We start from the raw sequence: 19844 nt of genomic DNA, 5'->3' as shown, positions 1-19844 counted from the left end.
TCTTCAGTAACAGAACAGGGTGCGGAGCAGTTGGTATCTAAAAAGAACTCTATTTCAGTTGTTTGGACTTACTTTGGGCTTGAGAAAAACGATGTGGAGCAAAAGCAAGCCAAATGCAAAATATGTCGTCCTGCAGTAGCCAGATCCAGAGGAAACACGTCTAATTTGTACCAACACTTGAGGAATCACCACCGACAGCAGTATGATGCAATGTTTTGGACACAGGCTCCACTTGGCTATTGGTGAGTCGTGTGTGTGTGTGTGTGTGTGTGTGTGTGTGTGTGTGTGTGTGTGTGTGTGTGTGTGTGTGTGTACCGCGAGCAGCGGAGCCTCTACAGCTGATCGCCGCTGCTTGGGGGACACGTCTCAATTCTGATCACAGATGTAATGACTGCCGAGACACACATGTTTTGCACACACTGTTGCTCAGTGAAATCTGGCTACAACCGTGTACAACCGTGTAGCGCAAACGCGGAAATGCCCGGCAGCAGCCGACCACGCGAGTTTCGTGTTGCGGTGACGGACTGGCTTGGCTCCGTGCCAAATCAAATTTTCAAAATCATCTGGTGGGCCAGATATTATTCCTGACGGGTCCGTTTTGGGCCGCGGGCCGCCAGTTGCCAACCACTGCTGTAGATTATTTGTGCATTGTTTTTATGTGTCAGCTTGTCTTTTTTCAATCATAATTTGCAGTTTTATGCATTTGAAAGTAGAAAATCAAAAAAATCGCAAATCGAACCACAATCGCAATTTTGGTCAGAAAAATCGCAATTAGGTTTTTTTCCAAAATCGTGCAGCCCTACCAAGTATGTTGTCCTCCATATGTATTACCATCACATTTCATTATTCCAGTTAGATAAACAAAGCAGGCAAAGCAAATTCAAGGCTTGCCCACATTTACATTACTAAAGTGTTTCCTGCATGGCTTCAGCAACGTGTGGCAGGATGATAAAAATAACTAAACCTAAGCTGGGAACCATCCGATAGCGGTTGACATATTTTAGCAGCTGACTGACATTAGTATCCCTGGAACCACACAGCTGGCCTGAGTAATAAAAATGACTAAATGTCTTTGTGAACAGAATTTTAACTGAAACTGATGCACATAAATGGAGGGATTTCACTGCCGGGACGTCCAGGGTCCTCAATGCTACAGTGCAATGAAGCAAATAGAAAACCATACAGTTGTAGAGAAGCGTTGGATCTTTTAGCCACCAAGGCGTCTGAGTTTGACTCAGCTTCTTTACAGCTTTAGAATCAGGTGTTCTGCACAGGTTTACCTAAAAGTCCCAGTAAAATGGCTAAAACAGTCGGACGTAGCAGCAGTGTATCCTCCGAATATTACTGTGCCTTGAGTGTTGTTATTCTGCTCACCGCTCTTGTTCATCATGTGTACAATTAATAAACAATAAATGATTCAGGCATTAACCAACAAAACCCGAACTGGAGTCTAAGGATGATCTCATCTTACTGAAAACTGGGCAACAAACGACTGCAAGGCTGAAACAGTTCTCTGTTTGTAACCAAGATAAAAGCACGTGAAATGGATATTTAACTGCGAAAGCCAAGTGTCTGTTTCCAAGTATTCGTTGGCAGGTGATGCAATTTTTAAGTCTCACCCCTGGCACCAATATTCTTAATAATGATATTATGCTTATTCATTTCTGTCTGCATGAAATGGAAAACAGAAAAAGACTTCTCTCTCTGCTGAAAGTTGAGAGTGTATTTATGAGATTTTTACCAGTATTATTAATACCTGATTACGACATTGGAAGTATACTAAAATACTGGGATCAAAATACAAAATCATGGTAAAGTAAGAATATGAAAGTTTCTGCACTTCTATCATGAATGGGTCAAGACATAATTACAGGACTTTTTGTATCATAGGTGACATTTTTGCTGTTATCAGGCCTAAAATCAACATGGCCACCTATAACCAAACACCACATGGCATTTTTACACAAAGATTCTTCTAAATATTATATATACAATTGAGTAAAATTGAAATTGAAACTTATTGATAAGCATATTGTAGTTAACCTGTTGACATGCCATAAAGCCACACTTGATTCACACACTACTTTATATTAAATAAGTCAGAAAGCCTTAGAGTCTTCCAGTCTTTTCTTCGGGAGGAAATGACATCATGTGGAGCAGGTCATGTTATCTGGAATTAACACACTTCCTTGAGAGGTGTTTTTGTGACGGGGAACTTCTCAGACATAGATACAATTTATTATTTTCCATTTAAAATTTGATATATTGCCAAAAAATAAATATCTGTCATAATTATCTCAACTTAACACAATCAAAACTATTTTTGAACAAGCTCATTTTGTTATTGTTTAGCTAATTAGAAAGTGGTTGTTATTAAATTGGGAAGGTTATTTAGTGGATATTTTAGTGATATCCAGTCATTTCTTATTAATAAGTGTTCGTTTCCATAATAAATAATTATGGAATTTGTAAAGACATGATCATAATGTATATAAAAAGCATTACTTCCATAACGTTTAATAAAAAAAATATATGCAAGATATATCCCATGGACTTTAATTATATATTGACCCGAATGATGCCAAAAGTCTAAGTCCTGGTGGTGGTCTCATATTTACTACACTGACATGAATTGTATCAAAAACTATAATAAATTATAGAAATAATAAATTACTGTAACTCATAGTAATAGCAGAGGGTAAATATCTCCATGATTTTATGAAGCAGAAGTGCTAGGAAACAGAGTGACATGATGACTTTGGAGGAAAGGTGATGTATACGGCAGGGAGAAGATGATGTAAAAGATTAACATTAATACTGCAGCGGGGAGGTTGAGAGTCATCATTGGTTTGCCTTTGGCTTAATCCAAGGGTATGTAATATTCTCACTCATAGCTGCTCTTTCCTGAGCTCCTCATGCTGTCTCTCAAACAACCTTTTACATCTGGAGATTTGAAATTTATTGTATGACTGCGAGCAACTCAGAATTCACAGAACAAATCACCAGCATCCAATCAGTCCAATGTGTTCGAAGGATACTGATCAGAAACCAGCGTGTTGGAGCATTTTAACTGTCGGTCGTTTTGCTTTAATTGCACACAAGACGTATTTGATCTGCATTTCCCAGAACCTGCTCTATACACACAGACTTCTCACTTACTATGTGGTTTAATTCAACGTCTTAGAACACGGTCCACACTGAAAACCTTTCTCCAACACGACCGCAAAACCTGAAAATGTTTAGATCCCGTCTTTAATGAAACCACTGGCGAGAGTTCTATCCAAACCACAAGACTCTTTAACTTTCATTTAATCATTTATGGATAATTGATTCAGGGTCTTTCAAGGATCAGGCCTGTTAGATTTAGTAATTGCAGAGGGGCATAAAGATCACATTTTTATGGTGCCAGACTGTCTAAAAGCATTACAGATCATTGCTTTAACTGGAGGGGGGAAAACTGCAGTAATGCTGTATTTCATGCATAATACAATACTAGATTTGTTAATATATGTACAATCTAATATTTAATGGCCCTCTTTACTCACAATACATTGATTTTATTGCTTTATTTTATTGCTTTTGCATAAACAGCAAGACTATTTATCTGTCATAATTTTCTTTTCTGGCGGAAACAAAAGCAAATGAAGTTACTCTATAGGTCATTTATGTATGTAAATAATGTTCAGAAAGCTTACAAGCATTTATTTCATTCTCCATTAATTCTCTGAATCCACCACAGTTTCTGGGAGCTTTTTCCTGTCATATTTTTACTCACTGTGGGCTCATTTTTTCTGCAATATAAAACGTCTACACCTCTACGGAAACAGCACGACGATGGTTAGAAAGAGAGAGAATTCAAAAAAATGTGTTCTCTGCATTATAAGAACATTATAATGTCATAAATTAATACAAACAAACAAAAAAATAGTAGTTTATAGTTTATTGCCTATTATTGATGAATATGAAGCAGAAAACTGTAAAAGAGTAAAAGTTTATTTTTCAAAAATTCTGAAACCCAAATGTCCTCCAATTCTGCTACGATCCATTTACTGTACCATATTTAAAAATAAATGGTATCAGCATGAAGAACTTTTTTTTAACTGCCCAAAAGGTTGCAATACTGAAAAAATGTGACTTGACACAGAATAGATATTTTACTGCTGACATCTTTTTACATACACACAGCCTGCAGTTCAATCTAGTTCAGCTGAAAAGCCACAGAACTTTTGTAATGTGACTTTTGCTCGCTAAAGGCTTCTAACCCTCATCCTTCAGGAACACTTTTTTGTCTGAATCTGGTTCAAACTGCTGATTAAATTCTGTTGAATAAAGTGACTGATGAAATATCATGATTCTTTGGTTTAGATACATTTTGCACCAGAATGCCATGTCACAGATGTTCAAGAAACATTGGAATCTATCAAATATATGGTTTGATTTGGGTTATTTAAAAGATAATACAACTTTTAAAGCCAGCAGTGGACTGTAGGGTTCAGATGGTTATGCAGCAGAACAAACAAAGGTTGCCTCTCTCTGGTAGTAGAGGTGCTAAATCTTAGTTGTCATGTTCTATCAGAAGAGCTTTGCACAAATTTCACTTTATCACATAAATATTACCTGATTTCTTTTGCTTCTATTGCTACTCAGTGACATCATGGTTCAAAAAAACACTGTCATTTTGGGATAACAAGTCTAGTCTTAATTTCTTTAAAAACTCCAACAGCTTGTCTACACAAAGGTGTCTGAAGGAACAGATGTAATTCTATTTAAATCACTTCTACCGAGGCAGAGCTTTCTTGCATTATGCGGAACCTGAGGTGTTTTCTTTCTTTCTTTTTTTTTTTTTTTGGCTGAAAGTCGATTTTCTTCTGCTTTCTGTGCATAATCACTGTGATTGTGTATTGGGCTGTGAGTGCAGGTGCCTGAATGCTTCATGTGTAGACACAGACGGAGGGCCAAAGCTGCCGCGGCGGCTCTGCTAACGTGCTGCTGTCGCTTCACAGACTGTGTAGACACTGCGTAAGTTGAACGGCAAACAAGCACATATCCTGCTATTTCCTTAAAGGGTGATAATATCTTCGATGTATTCTCGTGTCACTGTGAGTAACAGTTCGCTGCGAGTCTCCATATCAGCCCCAGCAGACTCAACCAGAGAGAACTTGGGGGTTTCAGTCTGTGCCAGCATGCAGACCAGCAAACTGTCATGTGGAGGCTCCTTTTAGGCAGCACTACTGTGTTTGGTCGTTGACCAACATAAATTAAAGCACTAAAAGTCACATTTTTCAAGAGGAACATCAGTGCTGACACAGTGCTGGGACTTACAGCCTTCTGAGAGAGGACAACCGAGCACAACCTATTTGTTTACAGCACAAAACAAAGAAGCAAGGGAACACTGAAGTACTTCTGAGTGCACGTTTTATATCACGAGCTGAGGAACTGATGAAATGAAGACATAAATCTGAGAGCGCCAGGGAAATCTGCACAGGAGGGGAGGTAACTCACACAGCTCTTTGTGAAGTTCTATAGTTCTTAATGTGTTCCCTGAGGAGCTCCTGCAGGAAGGTGTGTTCCCTGAAGGTTTCATTAAGCAAATTAATAAAATGGGTTTGTTTGCTTACAGATCTGTTTGTGCATCAACATTAAAGCAGAGGAATATATTCATGTGGCAACACAGACTAATGCCTAAAGACAACATGTGTATTGTTGTGACTAAAAATATCATGTTTTTTGTTATAAACCAAGATAAAAACTGACAAGAGTTTCCGTCTTCAGCGGTGCAGATACCTGAGATCCGAGCAGAGCCTCCTCTGATGTAGAGCGGTGGAGCCTGGAAGGCGTAGATGACATCATTCTCAGCGATGCTAGTTAGATCTTCTTCATCAAAGAAGGAGCGCTGGAACCCCGTAGAGTAAACCTCTGTCAGGATCACCTGCAGACAAAGACCAGTTTGTTCATGAAGGCAGTAGGAGTGAACTCTGACTCCAGCAACCTCTGCACTATCATTCCCCCTGAACTCAGATCTACAATTGCAAAAATAATGATTCAACCCCCCTGACATTTATGACATTCTGGCAAAATGTGCAACATTACAACTGCAGGCGATCACTAAAGCATATAAGAGGTGAGCAGTTAGTTTATTGGAATATCATACCAAAGCAAAAATCAAGATTTCATTCATAATCCATCTAAAATTTCAACTTTTTTACAAAAAGCAGGTTCAATAGTTTATAGTTCAACCACTGGACCTATGAGCATTTATTCCTGCTTTACGGTACCTGGTCCGGGGATATTTTCCCCTCGTCGGCCACCATCCTCCTCAGACAGGCCACGGAGCCGAACAGAGGCACGGCCAGCCCGACCCGCAGATACCGCTGTCCTTTGGTGCTGAACACCAGCGTCACACACATCGGCCTGCCGGAGACAAAGACACACAATCAAGGGCGGTGAGAAATAGAACCTCTATTTTGATTTCTGTGCCATTCCCGCTGCAGCCTCCTCTACGGCCAAGAAGGGACAAAAGAAGACTTTCATGAATAAATCAATACATTTTAGCATTAATAATAGATCATTAGGACCTGGTTTTATGTGTGCGAAATAATGGAATCTCTACTGCATTTTTAAAAACGAGGAGCGCTTGGCTCTGACCTCTCCAGAGGGAGCGTTGACATGAGTAGGGTGCTGGGACATAATGGCTTCTTTGAATAACAGCACAGTGAGGAGATACAGGAACTCTGTCAGGTACCTGTGGAAGTCTGCAGCAAACTGCACAGAAAGACGTGGCCCAGAGGATGTACACAAAAAATGGAAGGGTGATGACAGACATTTTTATATCTGTTTGTACCTAAATATAAAATGCAGAGGGCAAATCATAAAAGCAACAAGAAGCATGATAATGTATGCATAGCATAGATAAATAACCTTTAAAAAATATCTTTTTAACCAGAAAGTACAAAGTAGAAGAGCTAAGACACAAAAACAAAGAAGCTTAGCTACATTATTTCACAAATATATCTGTATTCAGAGCAATCAATGAGACTACATTTGCAACTGACACATATTTGCTGCAAAAATTAAACTTTTAATCGGAAAAATCAAATCAAATCAACTTTATTTATATGGCACTTTTCATACAGTACAGTAACACAAAGTGCCTCACAGAGGATAAAAACAAGAACACCACAATATAAAACACTATGAGAAACCCGAAACCTCCCACCCCCCACAGATATACACACAGATACACAATCACATATACATTCACACACATACGTAGACATACGAACAGACATACAGACCCACACACAAAAACATACCAACATACACACACCCACATACACCATCTGTCGGTAAGAGATATAGAGGAGACATGGCTGGGCACCGAAATCCGAGGTGAGGAAGAGGAAATGCTGAATATCTGTGTCAAATCATTGACCAAACTGATAAATGTTTGACCCTGAATTAAAAAATACCTTGACAGCCCTTTTCCACTAAACTTTCCATTATATTTCTCATCCATACATTTGAAACCAGAAGTTAAATTTCACTGTGTAAAAATACACATAATCTTCTTATTTCTCATTGTCTGACATTAAATCAGACTACATTTTTCCTGTTTCAGGTTAGTTAGGCTTACCAAAATTATTTCTATTTGCTAAATGACTGACATTTTTTTGGGAGAATTTTGTATTACTTTCTTCAAAGTCAGAAGTCTACATACAAAAACATTACTATGCCTTCAAACTATCTGGGAAGGCCCAGATGATGATGTCATGTCTTTGAAAGCTTTTGATAGGCTAATTGACAACATTTGACTTAATTAGAGGCACACCTGTGGATGTATTTTACGGCACACCTCAGCATCATGGGAAAATCGAAAGAAATCAGCCAAGATATCAGGAAGGCAAGTGCCGGGTTCATCCTTGGGCACAATGTCCAGATGCCTGAAGGTTCCACAGTCATCTGTTCAAACAATTACATGCGAGTATAAACGCCATGGGAATGTCCAGCCTCATACTGCTCAGGAAGGAGACTGGTTCTGTCCCAGAGTTGTTTTGGTGTGAAATGTGCATATCAACCCCAGAAGAAAAGCAAAAGACCTTGTGAAGATGCTGGCTGAAGCTGGTAGGGGAATGTCACTATCCATGGCATGGGTTGAAAGGCTGCTCAGTGAGAAAGAAACCGCTACTCCAAAAGCAACATAAAAAAAGCCAGATTACAGTTTGCAAATGCACACAGGGACAAAGACCTTAATTTTGTAGACTTGTCCTGTGGTCTGATGAAACTAAAATTGAACTGTTTTCCTGGCAAGCCCGAGCACACCATCCCAACTGTGAAGCACGGGGGTGGCAGCATCATGTTATGTTGGTGTTCTGCTGCAGGAGGGACCGGTGCACTTCACAAAATAGATGGTATCACGAGGAAAGAACATTATGTGGAAATATTGAAGCAACATCAAGACTTCAGACAGGAAGTTAAAGCTTGGGCGCAAATGGGTCTTCCAAGTGGACAATGACCCTAAATACTGGCAAATTAGTTACAATTAGTGGCTTACGGACAACAAAGTCAATGTTTGTGGCCATCACAAGGCAGCCTACAAACCTGACTCAGTTACACCAGATCTGTCAGCAGGAATGGGCCAAAATTCCTGTGAGAAGCTTGTGGAAGGATAGCCAAAACGTTTGACCCAAGTCATACAGTTTAAAGGCAATGCTACCAAATACTAAGGAAATGAATGTAAGCTTCTGACTTTGAAGAAATAAATAAAAACATTATCTCTCTCATTATGCTGGCATTTAGCAAATACAAATAATTTTGCTAATTCTAAGTGACTTAAAACAGGAAAAGTTTAGTCTGATTTAATGTCAGATAGTGAGGAGAAAAATTGTCTTTGTATACAGTCTATGTATAGGGCAAATCAGGTAAACTCAATAATATCCTCACATTATAATTAAATGTGTCTGAATTAATCAAATAATAAAAGCATTAAGAGGGAGCGTGAACTGTATCTGCACAAAAGCTGCGTGACTGAATGTGAAAAGCAAAATTAGAACAAAGGGTCTTGGAAATTACAGGTTGTAAGCGCACTGGACCATACTGCATGATAAAAATAATAAATGCTGAGCATAAACGGGAGGCCCAGATGAATGTAAAGCGGGCCTGAAGTGTGTTAGTACAAAATGAGGAAGCCATAACGGCTTACTGGGCCACACTGATTTTTTAATAAAAGGAGTGTGTGAGAGGACGCCCTGAGGAAAATAAAGTTGATCTAAAGTGTCAATTAAAAAAAGAAATGAGAAAGATATTGACATAAATCTGGAAATTTATCTGGACATCCTGATGGCACTGTAAAGACTGAGGAAGCAAAAGAGAGAAATCTGTGTGATTCTGTTCATCCTATGCATGTATCTCCCCGAGTCCTGGAACCAACTGAAGGACCACAGTTCAGAAACTGACAATGCCATTACAATAGTATAGTCTTTCCTTTCAGTATTTTCTGTTGAACTAACTGAACATGTTGACTAATTAGTTTTGTCAACGTCAACTTCATCTAGTAAAATAAAAGGATATTTGATGAAAAAAAAAACTGTGTAAGATGCCACTTTCTGCATCAAAATGAAGGCATTGACTCCTACACTCTTGGACTATTGCATATATAGAGATTTCTATAGGATTTGTATAGGATTATACAGCTAAACCCCCAAATTATTCATACCCATGTCAGCTTTTGATTCAGAGATTTTTCTTTAGCAAATAAGTTTCTTCTGGCTTGAAACGAGAAATGTTCTTTTTTCATTTCTTTGGTCATTCTTACTAAAATTGTCCAAAATTATTCAGTCTTTCTTAGCAATCTGTGTCAAAGCCTTTATTTTCCACCACATCAATCCAACAGTTCTTGTAAATACCAACAGTCTTTCTACATGTCTCCACTGGAATTCTGCTCCTCTTTATGATGATCACCAGGCTAAGACTCTGATCTTTAGAATCAGGTCCGTACTCCAACGCGTTCATATTGTTTCTTGTTAATCGTTTCTTCACCACTTTTGCTGTATTACATAATCGTCTTGTTGGAAGGTCCAAAGCTGCCCAAGGACAAGTATACTGCAGATTGTCTGATGTTTTCCTCCACAGTTTTAAAGTCCTCCTCGTTTCTCATGACGACCTTTACTTTGACAAGGTTGTCTGGATCACTGGCTGAAAAAGCCCAGAGCAAAGAGTTCTCACCACCATGTTTGAGTGTGATGATGGCGTTCTTGGAGTGGAATGCTTCTCCTTTCATTTGCCATTCAACCACAGAACTGACGACCAAAAGCTTGCTTCTTTGACCATTTTTAAGTGTGTAGTTCGTCTTGGTCTTCATCCATTGACATCAGCCTTGTTAAGTGTCTGATTGAGATGTTGGTATCCCAATTGCTCATATTCCTCATGAATCGTTTGATGATGATTCGTGGATTCCTCACAGTACCATTTTCCCAGTGCAGGGGTTACTTTTAGCTTCCTACGAGGCCTTTGGGATTTTTTCACAGTGTGGGTCTCCTTGTTCTTTATGACGATGCTTTGTACTGTGGCCACTGGCATTTGAAAACGCTCGGATATGACTTTATGGCCTGTTTTTGAGAGCAACCACAATGTGGGATTCTCTCTTAATGATGGGCCCTAACAGCAGCTCATTAAACTCTGTTTTCGGTCATGACTTAATGCTAACTAATAAGTAACAAGTGAACGACATCGTCAGCTGTCCTCAGTTTGTAGTGAATTAGAATTCTTGACAAACCAGGATTGTTTGGAATGAATTTTGGACATGATATTTTTTACTAATAATGCAAAAAAACTGAAAACGTATCATTAACATCAGTGCCATAATACGTACATTACTGCCTTCTGTCTCTTGTTTGAGTCATTTCCAGCCAGAAGAATCTTATTGGTCAAAAAATCAGTCACTACAAATCAAAAGTTGGCATGAGGGTGAATATTTTTTGGCTAATATAGACTCTCAGTTTATGAAAGACGGCTACAAATCAGCAGTTCAACCTCCAAACTTGTTCTGTTTTAGCGGCTCTGTTACTGCACTCTACATTTCTTTGTCATTCTGTTGAGCTATTAGCTTTACTGTGCGGTTTTGGCACCACTGACTGTGTGTTTCAGAAAGATCTAAAGGCTCTACTGGCTTTTTATTCTTCAAACTCATCAGAAACGTACTCTGACATTAAGCAATTAAGTGGTCCGTAAACTAGCAGCACTTTGAAGTTGGTTCAATAACTAATTGGAGGCCAGGTTAAAGATTAAACAACAGAAGGTATTTGCATAATTCGCCTGCTTACAGACTACTGAACCAGCGTGTTTACTTCTGTTGCATTGATTTGGCTCAGAAACTTCAAAAGCAGAAGCAAAAAAAACTGCAGTGAATTGGCAGCACTAATCGAAATAGGTAAAGGAAGTGTCTGAAATTTATTCTGATGGCTTTTTGCGTGCACAAAACACATGAAATGATAAACAAAACGACTGGATTGTGTTGTTCTCCAAAAGCTTCATTTCCATAATGAATTCTCTGGGGAGTCTTTGCTCATACCTTACAATATAATATGCAGTCATGATGATTTGTAATAACATGCCCTGTACACAGGAACACTTCAGCTGCAGCTCCTACAGACATGTACAGCCTTAATATACTGTTCAGTTAATGAATTTGATTAGACAGAATATACACAAAAGGTCTAGGCCATATCCACAGAACAGAAGCATTATGTATATGCTATGTGTACAATCATGTGTGAAAAAATACACACAAATCACAAAGAAAACACTAGTTTTCTTTTAAACAACATCACCTATGAACTAAAGTGATATATTAGAACAACACCACAAAAAATTGTCTTTTTCAATGATTTATTCAATTATTTTTCAGTGGAAAAAGGAAGTACAGTCTTGGCATCAAAACATGGTATTGCTCCATTTAGCAAAAATAACTTCTTGTAGGTGCTTTTTGTTGTCGTTGTCTCCGACATCAGCAAATTGAAATCTTTGTCCACTCGTCCGGGCAAAATTCCTCTAGCGGCAACATGTTTGAGGATTTTCTTGCATGTTCTGCCCATTTTAAATCCCAACACATTTCAATGGGATTCAAATCTGGGCTTTGACTCGGCTTTTCCATAACTCAACATTTCTTCTCTCTGAGCCATTCCTGGTGGATTTGGTAGTATGGTGTACTACTAATGTCCTTTTTGGCCTCCTGCCTCCCACACAGGCCCAATTTCTACAATCTCTTTCTGATTAAAGACGCAGCCCTTGGACGCCAGTGGTTGCAGAGTTACCTGCAGAGCCTGTGATGAAATTCGGAGCTTCTCTAAGGCTTCTTTTTCAAACATTCGACTCTTGGGATGAATTTGCTGGGGACAAATCGTTTAAAATCTAGACCAATTGTAGATGATTTTTTTTTTTTTTTTTACAAGGGAATGATATATTTCTAATCCTCCATTGCCAGGCTCATAGATGTCCACAGTCTTTTCTCTGAAGGCCTTAGAAAACTCTTTAGATCTTAGCATGATAACACTTCAATAGCTAAGAGAACAGCAGGCCCTCAATGTGAGAGGTTTAAATAACCCTTCCTGAGGGGGTTCTTCTTACTGGCACTCAATTTGGAACTCCTGATTCTAATTCGACACATGTAAAGGTGTAATAATACGAGGACTATGTAACTGATTGGTTTTATCGTCTATTTAAATGGCGACAACGGCAACAAAATGTCTCTTAGTGTATCACCTTAATCTGTTGTCGTGTTTCAAAGAGGAACACTGTTTACAAATGTTAAAAGAGTTGGGATGTACTGATTTTTTCCACGTAACTCTAAAATAGAAAGACACAGGGCTGCCAAGGGACAGAGCCAGTTTGCCAAGCACAGCCAGTGTTGGTTTGGTAACAAACAGTATGTGTTTATGGCTTACAGACATGATCTGGGTGTGAGTGAGCTGAACTTTTCACAAAAGGAAAATATATAATAAAAGCTTTAAAAGACAATCCATCTGTTTTCTTCTGTTTATCTCTTCAGAAGTGTTTTCTCTCACCTTCTCTGCCACGCACTCAAAAGAAAGGATGGTAACTAAGCACTCTCAACCTGGCACGCTGTCAGACTGAAGCACTTGAAAACAATTTCCCAAATTAGAAGGGATGTTGGCTGAACTTTTCTGAACTATTTCAAAGAGTAAAAACTAAAAGGAAGGAAACACCTAGCATGAAAAAGTGCACCTTAAATGAGTCATCACCACACCTCTGAGTGTCAATCATGTCCAGGAGTTGAGCTTCACAAACAGGGGGATGAAAAACACATTTCATCTTAAAAAGATCTGCCAATCACATGCTTATTTTTATGTTTAAACAATATTTTTTTTTACTGTTTGGGAGATACACATATTTGCTTTCTTGCTGCAAGTGAAAAGCTTGACACAGCTACTATATCTGTTCTTCCAATATGGTGCCAATTTAGCCACTGGTTTAGCATAGTACAAAGACTACAGCTAGCCAGGTTCTGTTCAACAGTAACAGAATCAACTTACAAACAACTGTGAAGCTTATAAATTAACAGCTTATAAACTGTTTATTTAAACTGGACAAAAAAATAAAGGGTAAATGCACAACCAGTCAAAAGTCTGGACACACTTTCTCATCCAATGGCTTTTATTTTATTATTTTATATATTTTAGATTAATACTGAAGACATCAAAACTATGAAAGAATATATATGGAATTGTGTTTGTGTAAACAAAAAAGTGTTAATCTTCACTATTAACCTACAATGCAGAAAATAAAACAAATAAATAAAAAGCATTGAATGAGAAGGTGTGTCCACATTGTTGACTGGTAATGTAGATGGTAAGTTGTTGTTTTTTCCCTTAGTTTTTTTTTAAATACAAATGAGCAACCAGTAAAACAAAATAAAAATAAAATGTAACTAACCAACCAACCAACCAACCAAACGTGTTTGTCAAAAAACAATTGGATTTTGTTGCCTTTGGTAGAGTATAGTTGACCTTTTCATGTTTAAGTCTTCACTTTAGTTAAACTTAATTTCATTTATATAGCACCAATTCACAAGAAAAATCATCTAAGGTCAAGCCCTTACAATATTATATTATCGATAGAAACTAAACAATTCCCTTTGATTAAGTACTTTGCCACATTGGGAATAAAAAACTTCCCTTTAACAGGAAAAAACTTTCAGTAGAGCCAGACTCAGGGAGGGAGGCCATCTGCCTCGACTGGTTAGGTTGAAGAGAGATTAGAGAGAGAAAAGACAAGCAGTGAGAAACAGACAATTAGCTCTGCTGAGCTAAGCTAATTGTCTATACTTTTATAATGAACACCCGCGGGAACTTATTTCCCAGAATGCCTAAGAATGCCTTTGCCTCTTCAGGGTCACTGGATACTAGGAATTTAGATATCAGTTGTTACATGACAGCCCAGTCTCCAAAAATGTGAAAGAGCTAAAAAAAATATAGAGATGCTCGCATTTTTTCAGGGGATTCGTCACCTTGGCAATGTGGAAAACAACAGGAAAAAATTTTAACCCAATCTGTGGTCTTTTCTTATGCCTAACCAAGCAGTCTGGATGCCTAAACCTGACCAGATGTTTCTGCACCGTTATCAAAAGAAAACAGCACCTGAGAGCAACATAAAGGAGCAACTAAAAATGAAAGCAAACAGCAACTGAAAGCAACAGAAAACAGAGACTGAAAGTAAACAGAGCAACTAAAAATGACAGAAAACAACTACAGAAAAGAGCAGAGAACTGCGGCTGAAAATAAACGTGAACAGCACCTGAAAAGGACAAAAAAACAGCTACTGAAAACATTAGTACATAGTGGCTGATACTGAAAGCAAACAGCAGCTGAAAATGACCGAAGACAGCAACTAAAAACAATAGTAAACAACAACTGAAAACACATGTAAACAGGGAGTGAGTGGGACAAAAAGCAGCAACTGAAAATGAGAGCAAAGAGTGACTGAAAATGACAGAAAACAAAAGTAAAAAGCAACTGAAAAGACAAAAAAGTGACTAAAAAAATGAAACATCTGAAAAACATTTGCACGGGTATTTCTGAGCCCAAACCAAGTCATTTTCTAGATGTAAATGAGATGTTTTGCACCACAAACAAAAGCAAAAATGACTGTAAACAGTGACATTAAACAGCAAATGCCACATGTACACTGCTATACACAAGACTTAGACCTCGGCCTCCTAGGCAGACAATATGATTATGGTTGGATGACTGTGTATCAAGGATCTTGAAAAAGTGAAACGCAGATGCTAATGCCAGATAATTGTGTTCGATCACACAGGAATTGTCTGGTAGACGCGCACAAGGTGTGGGGGTGGAGATCACAGCTCATCTGGAGATACCATAAAACTGCTCAGAACCCACCTCCACAGGACAGCAGATGAGGCGAAATATCCAATTCAGTTTCACACAATGTTCTCAGGATCACAATAGAGACTAAAAACACTGTAAACATGTAAAACAGTAAATGTTTCAGACAAAAGACACATGATTACGTGTCTACTACTACTGCATGGATAGGGCTGAAATAAAATTAAAAAAAAAAAAAACAGTGAATGGGGTCTCCCTCTTTGAAAATGTCAGGATTTCCTGAACCCCACTGACCTGACATGGAGGCCAAGTGACTATTGTGATGTGAAGATGAAAGACATTGTTTCCCGCTTTTCCTTTTTGATCCCAGCCCCTTCAGCTCCACAATGACTTGTGTTCCTATCGTAAGGAGTGCAGAAGCAAAGGTGGGTGTTGTCTAGGTTGTTTTCTTATTTTAAACCTATATTTACCGCCTCAAGCTTTAAAATAATAATTTGACATTTGGTGCTGTATGTTTATCGGCGGGCTGCACAGTGGAGTAGTAGTTAGCACTTTCGCCTTGCAGCAAGAAGATCCCTGGTTCTGGTTTCTGCATGGAGTTTGCATGTTCTCCCTGTGCATGCGTGGGTTTTCTCCGGGTACTCCGGTTTCCTCCACAGTCCAAAAACATGCTGAGGTTAATTGATGATTCTAAATTGCTCGTAGGTGTGAATGTGAGTGTGATTGTTTGTCTGTATATGCAGCCCTGTGACAGACTGGCGACCTGTCCAGGGTGTCCCCTGCCTTCGCCCAAGTCAGCTGGGATAGACTCCAGCACCCCCCATGACCCTAATGAGGATAAAGCGGTGTATAGAGAATGGATGGATGGATGTTTAGCTGCCCCCATGCAAAAACTCTAAGTGCTCTCATGCCTGAATGCAGAGCTTAAACATCCAGATTGTGACCTGCTGAAGCTCGGCTCCATCACCTTCAGTATCACCAACTCGCAGACAAACATAACTCTTGAAATCTGCTTTCAAACTTTGACTTAACTGAACAAACGTAGAACGTCGTCTTCTTTTCTCTAACTTGAACAAACAGCAGCATCACACAGCAGTAGGATCCACATTGTCTCCACACTGGGAGTTTGTCTGAGTACAATCTACTCAGGTGGCACAGCAGCTGGCACTTCATTAATCATTTACACGTCTGACGTGTCCCTGTGATCATATGTATCCGTATGAACCTAAATGCTTTAACTGTGCACAAATTCACAGTTTCTACAGTGAAATCATCTGGAACAAAGCCGTGCCACAGATGAACTCGGCACCACCAGGGCTGTCGCTACACTTTCATTTATATCATTTCATAAATATCGTCTCCTCCAGAGAATCACGCTTGTTTTTGTGGATTATTGCAGCTTGGGTGTTTAAATGTAATATTATTCACAGCGGCAGCATTATTGCAAGAGTGGAAAGGATCTGATCAGTTAATAAAAAGAGGCAGCAGACAGTCGGTCTAATAGTGACGTCTGTGTTTTATGTATGGTTGGAACATTTACTGAAACATCAATTACATGCAGATATTGTTAAAAAATAATAATATATTACTGTCCTTTGGAACTTCAGAGCTTCGCTAAGGTGATTTTTTCCTTCCAGTTTTTAAATACTGGACCATCCATATGTCAAAAGACAGAAGGTTATCAAATGACTGAAATAAGACAAAAATGAGAATCTTCGTGGTATTTTGCTCTTCAGAAAAAATAGAATATGAGATATCAGACTAAAATTTCATCAAAAACAATGGAGGCGAACTCAGTTTTGTTTAAAGAAACTTAGAGTTACAAAATTTAACCGCAACATCTCATCCCAGAAACAGTTTTTTTGTTATTCTGGTCAATTTACAACTACAGATGTGAACTAGTTTCACTGGAAATAGTTTTGATTGAAGGAATTGTCTCTATTTTTACTGTCAGCAGATCAATCTGAGCACTGATCTCACAGGTAACAGTTTAACCCCTGATTGCATCCTAAAGCTAGCAGCAGCAGCGTAGAATGGCTTTAAAACAGTGCTGTCAAATGATTAAAAAATTTAATCAGATTAACAACAGGGTTGCTGTGGATTAATTTTAATTAATCACAATTAAATCTACTTCATTTTTAATATATTAATCACATTTTGTTTTGTATGAGACTCAAACAGACTCAGGACAGAAGGGAATATATGAACTTAACGTGTTTATTAAACACTTTTAAAGGTTCATGTTAACCAAAAACTTCTCTCTTTTTCCAAGCAAACATTTATTCACATTAATGTGGCCCTGTTACTTTTTTCAGCCAGCTACTGAGACTGGTATTTGTGTTAAAAAATCTGAATATTTTAACTTAACCCTTACAAGGCCATGTTTCTGGAGAAGTACATATACTAAAACATATACTAAAACCACCTAATCCATAAAAATATCGATAAAGTCTTGCGAGGTCGCATTGTCGTAGACGTTCGCCATTGTGAATTTCGGCCATGTTATTACGGTACACGGCCCCGATAAAAGCTTCGTAATTGCGGCGTCTTATACGGCTTTATCGTTTGAAATAAGCAAATTTGGGGCCAATGTTTATATCTTACCATTGGTCGACTTAAACATACGGGTGTGTGCATATTTTATGTTAATTAGTGAGACGAGAATGTTCGGTTTCGGCTGTGTGTACGAGTAAGCGTGAACCGAGTATACTCGGTCCCGGCTTTTTAAGGGTTAAAACGTAAAAGGATGTCTCAAAAATAAATCCAGTAAAGACGTTAGCTGAAGTGCTTGCAGAATCCCAGTCTAACGCATGCTTTACAGTAACGTGGTACTTTAAGCTGGAAGTGCTTCGGTAAAAAGAAAACTCTTTCTTTCTTGAGTGCATATTACTGGATGTCGGTTGATTGTTCGGTCTTACTTTTTTTTGCGTTCAAATTTTCCACTGAGAGCCAACGGGCTGTTTTGCGTCTTCCATTTGGAGTTGGTTGTTTCTGCCACTACCGGATCAACTGCCCATTTGCGCGACAGTGAGTCTACTTGGACAAACTGCCCAAAAAGCGTTGCCAGAGAAGTTTCAGGGATTTTGAGTCATTCTGTGCTGCAGATGGGTTAATTGCGTTAAAAATTTTAATCACATTAATAATGATGGATTAATCTGCATTAACGTGACAGCCCGACATTAACATTGACTTGAAAGATTAACTGATTACCAAAACAGTTGCCTAACTTATAGCTGATGGAGCAATCATTCCAGCTCTAACAACCTCCAATTAGACTACACAGTAATACTCAGACACCCAGGTAAGAGTCCTGTCTAGGATCAGTAAAGTCATTTATTTGAGCAGGTTTGTACAGGTTTTTCTAGCCAGAAAGTGTGCTTTACGACACGGTGCTCACCTGGTCTGGCGGAGAGGAATGGGTAGTGAGATGCAGAGGAAAGGGTCAAAGGTGTTGCTCTGTTTCAGGCAGTGGGGGCACGTCAACGAAGATCTGAGGAGAGGAAACAACACGGTCAAATTAGTCTGGAAAGAACAGCTGTTCCCGACTTGACACGACTCAGAGTTAACCTCTGATTGAGTCTGACGGGAAAGGAGATGCTTTAATCCTGCTACACAAGAGAACAACATAGTGAAAATGAATCCAGTGTTCCATTCGGCTGCTTTGATCTGATTGTGAGAGAGGAAAAGATGAGTGATACAACTGATGAGAATGAGGGAGGCGGGGGATGGGGGGTGGGGCAAGAGGTAGCAGCACCCTGGGGTGATCGGTGCTCTAAACCGGCACAAGTGGTTTCCATCTTGTTGCGTCACCTTCGCCGCTCATGTGATGCCATTACAGGATCCCGAGCAAAGAAAAGGGAGGAACTTTGATGGTCTTTTCTTCCTCTGCGTCTGAATGCACACAGCTGACCGAGTGCACGAGGTAGTGATTTTCTATTCCAACAGTTTTCCATTGAGTCCCTTTTGTTCTCTGATTACACCTCTTTCAATAATCCCTCCTCAACTTCACTGGAAGAAATAAGTTATTCCAGTGAGCTAATTGTCAGAACAATGAGTCTGAAGTTAACGGCCAGATCGCTGGAAGTGATTTTGTAAACTGTACTGCCGCTAAATTAAATCTTTTGTCCAGTATTTTGAGCTAATCTGAGGACGATTTCCTGGATAAGACTTCCTGTAAAAGGACCTAATTAGGTGAATCTTTATTTAAAATTGAAATAAAGCACTCCATTGGTTTTCCTCATCTAACTAATGGTTCTCAGACAGGGCCCGGAACTTCTGAAGCTGTCAGGAGGAAATTATGGACTAATTTGAGAAAAGTTTAATATATATGTCAGGGTAGAGACTGCGATTTGGTAGAGTTGGAGTTTCTACCAGTAGAGATTGCGATTGGAGTCTCTACCAGTAGAAACTCCAATCCTACCAGTAGAGATGGAACTTTAAATCTGACCCCTGCCCTGACCCTAACCTTAAAAGTCTAACCTTAGC

General features: G+C 38.9%; 1 protein-coding gene across 1 annotated transcript in view; it reads right to left on the bottom strand.

Moving 5' to 3' along the window:
* usp43b (ubiquitin specific peptidase 43b) overlaps positions 1–19844 on the bottom strand; it is a 115578-nt gene that overhangs the window by 46492 nt on the left and 49242 nt on the right. Inside the window, exons 4-6 of the mRNA XM_022190698.2 lie at positions 18757–18849; positions 6276–6411; positions 5785–5929 (exon numbers count right to left, since the gene is read on the bottom strand). Coding sequence (XP_022046390.2) covers positions 5785–5929; positions 6276–6411; positions 18757–18849 — 374 coding nt within the window. The remainder of the gene's footprint in view (positions 1–5784; positions 5930–6275; positions 6412–18756; positions 18850–19844) is intronic.

The sequence above is a fragment of the Acanthochromis polyacanthus genome, chromosome 21 (genome assembly GCF_021347895.1).
Source record: "Acanthochromis polyacanthus isolate Apoly-LR-REF ecotype Palm Island chromosome 21, KAUST_Apoly_ChrSc, whole genome shotgun sequence".
In the NCBI taxonomy this organism is placed as follows: domain Eukaryota; kingdom Metazoa; phylum Chordata; class Actinopteri; family Pomacentridae; genus Acanthochromis; species Acanthochromis polyacanthus.
This window is presented reverse-complemented; position numbering and strand designations above follow the sequence as displayed.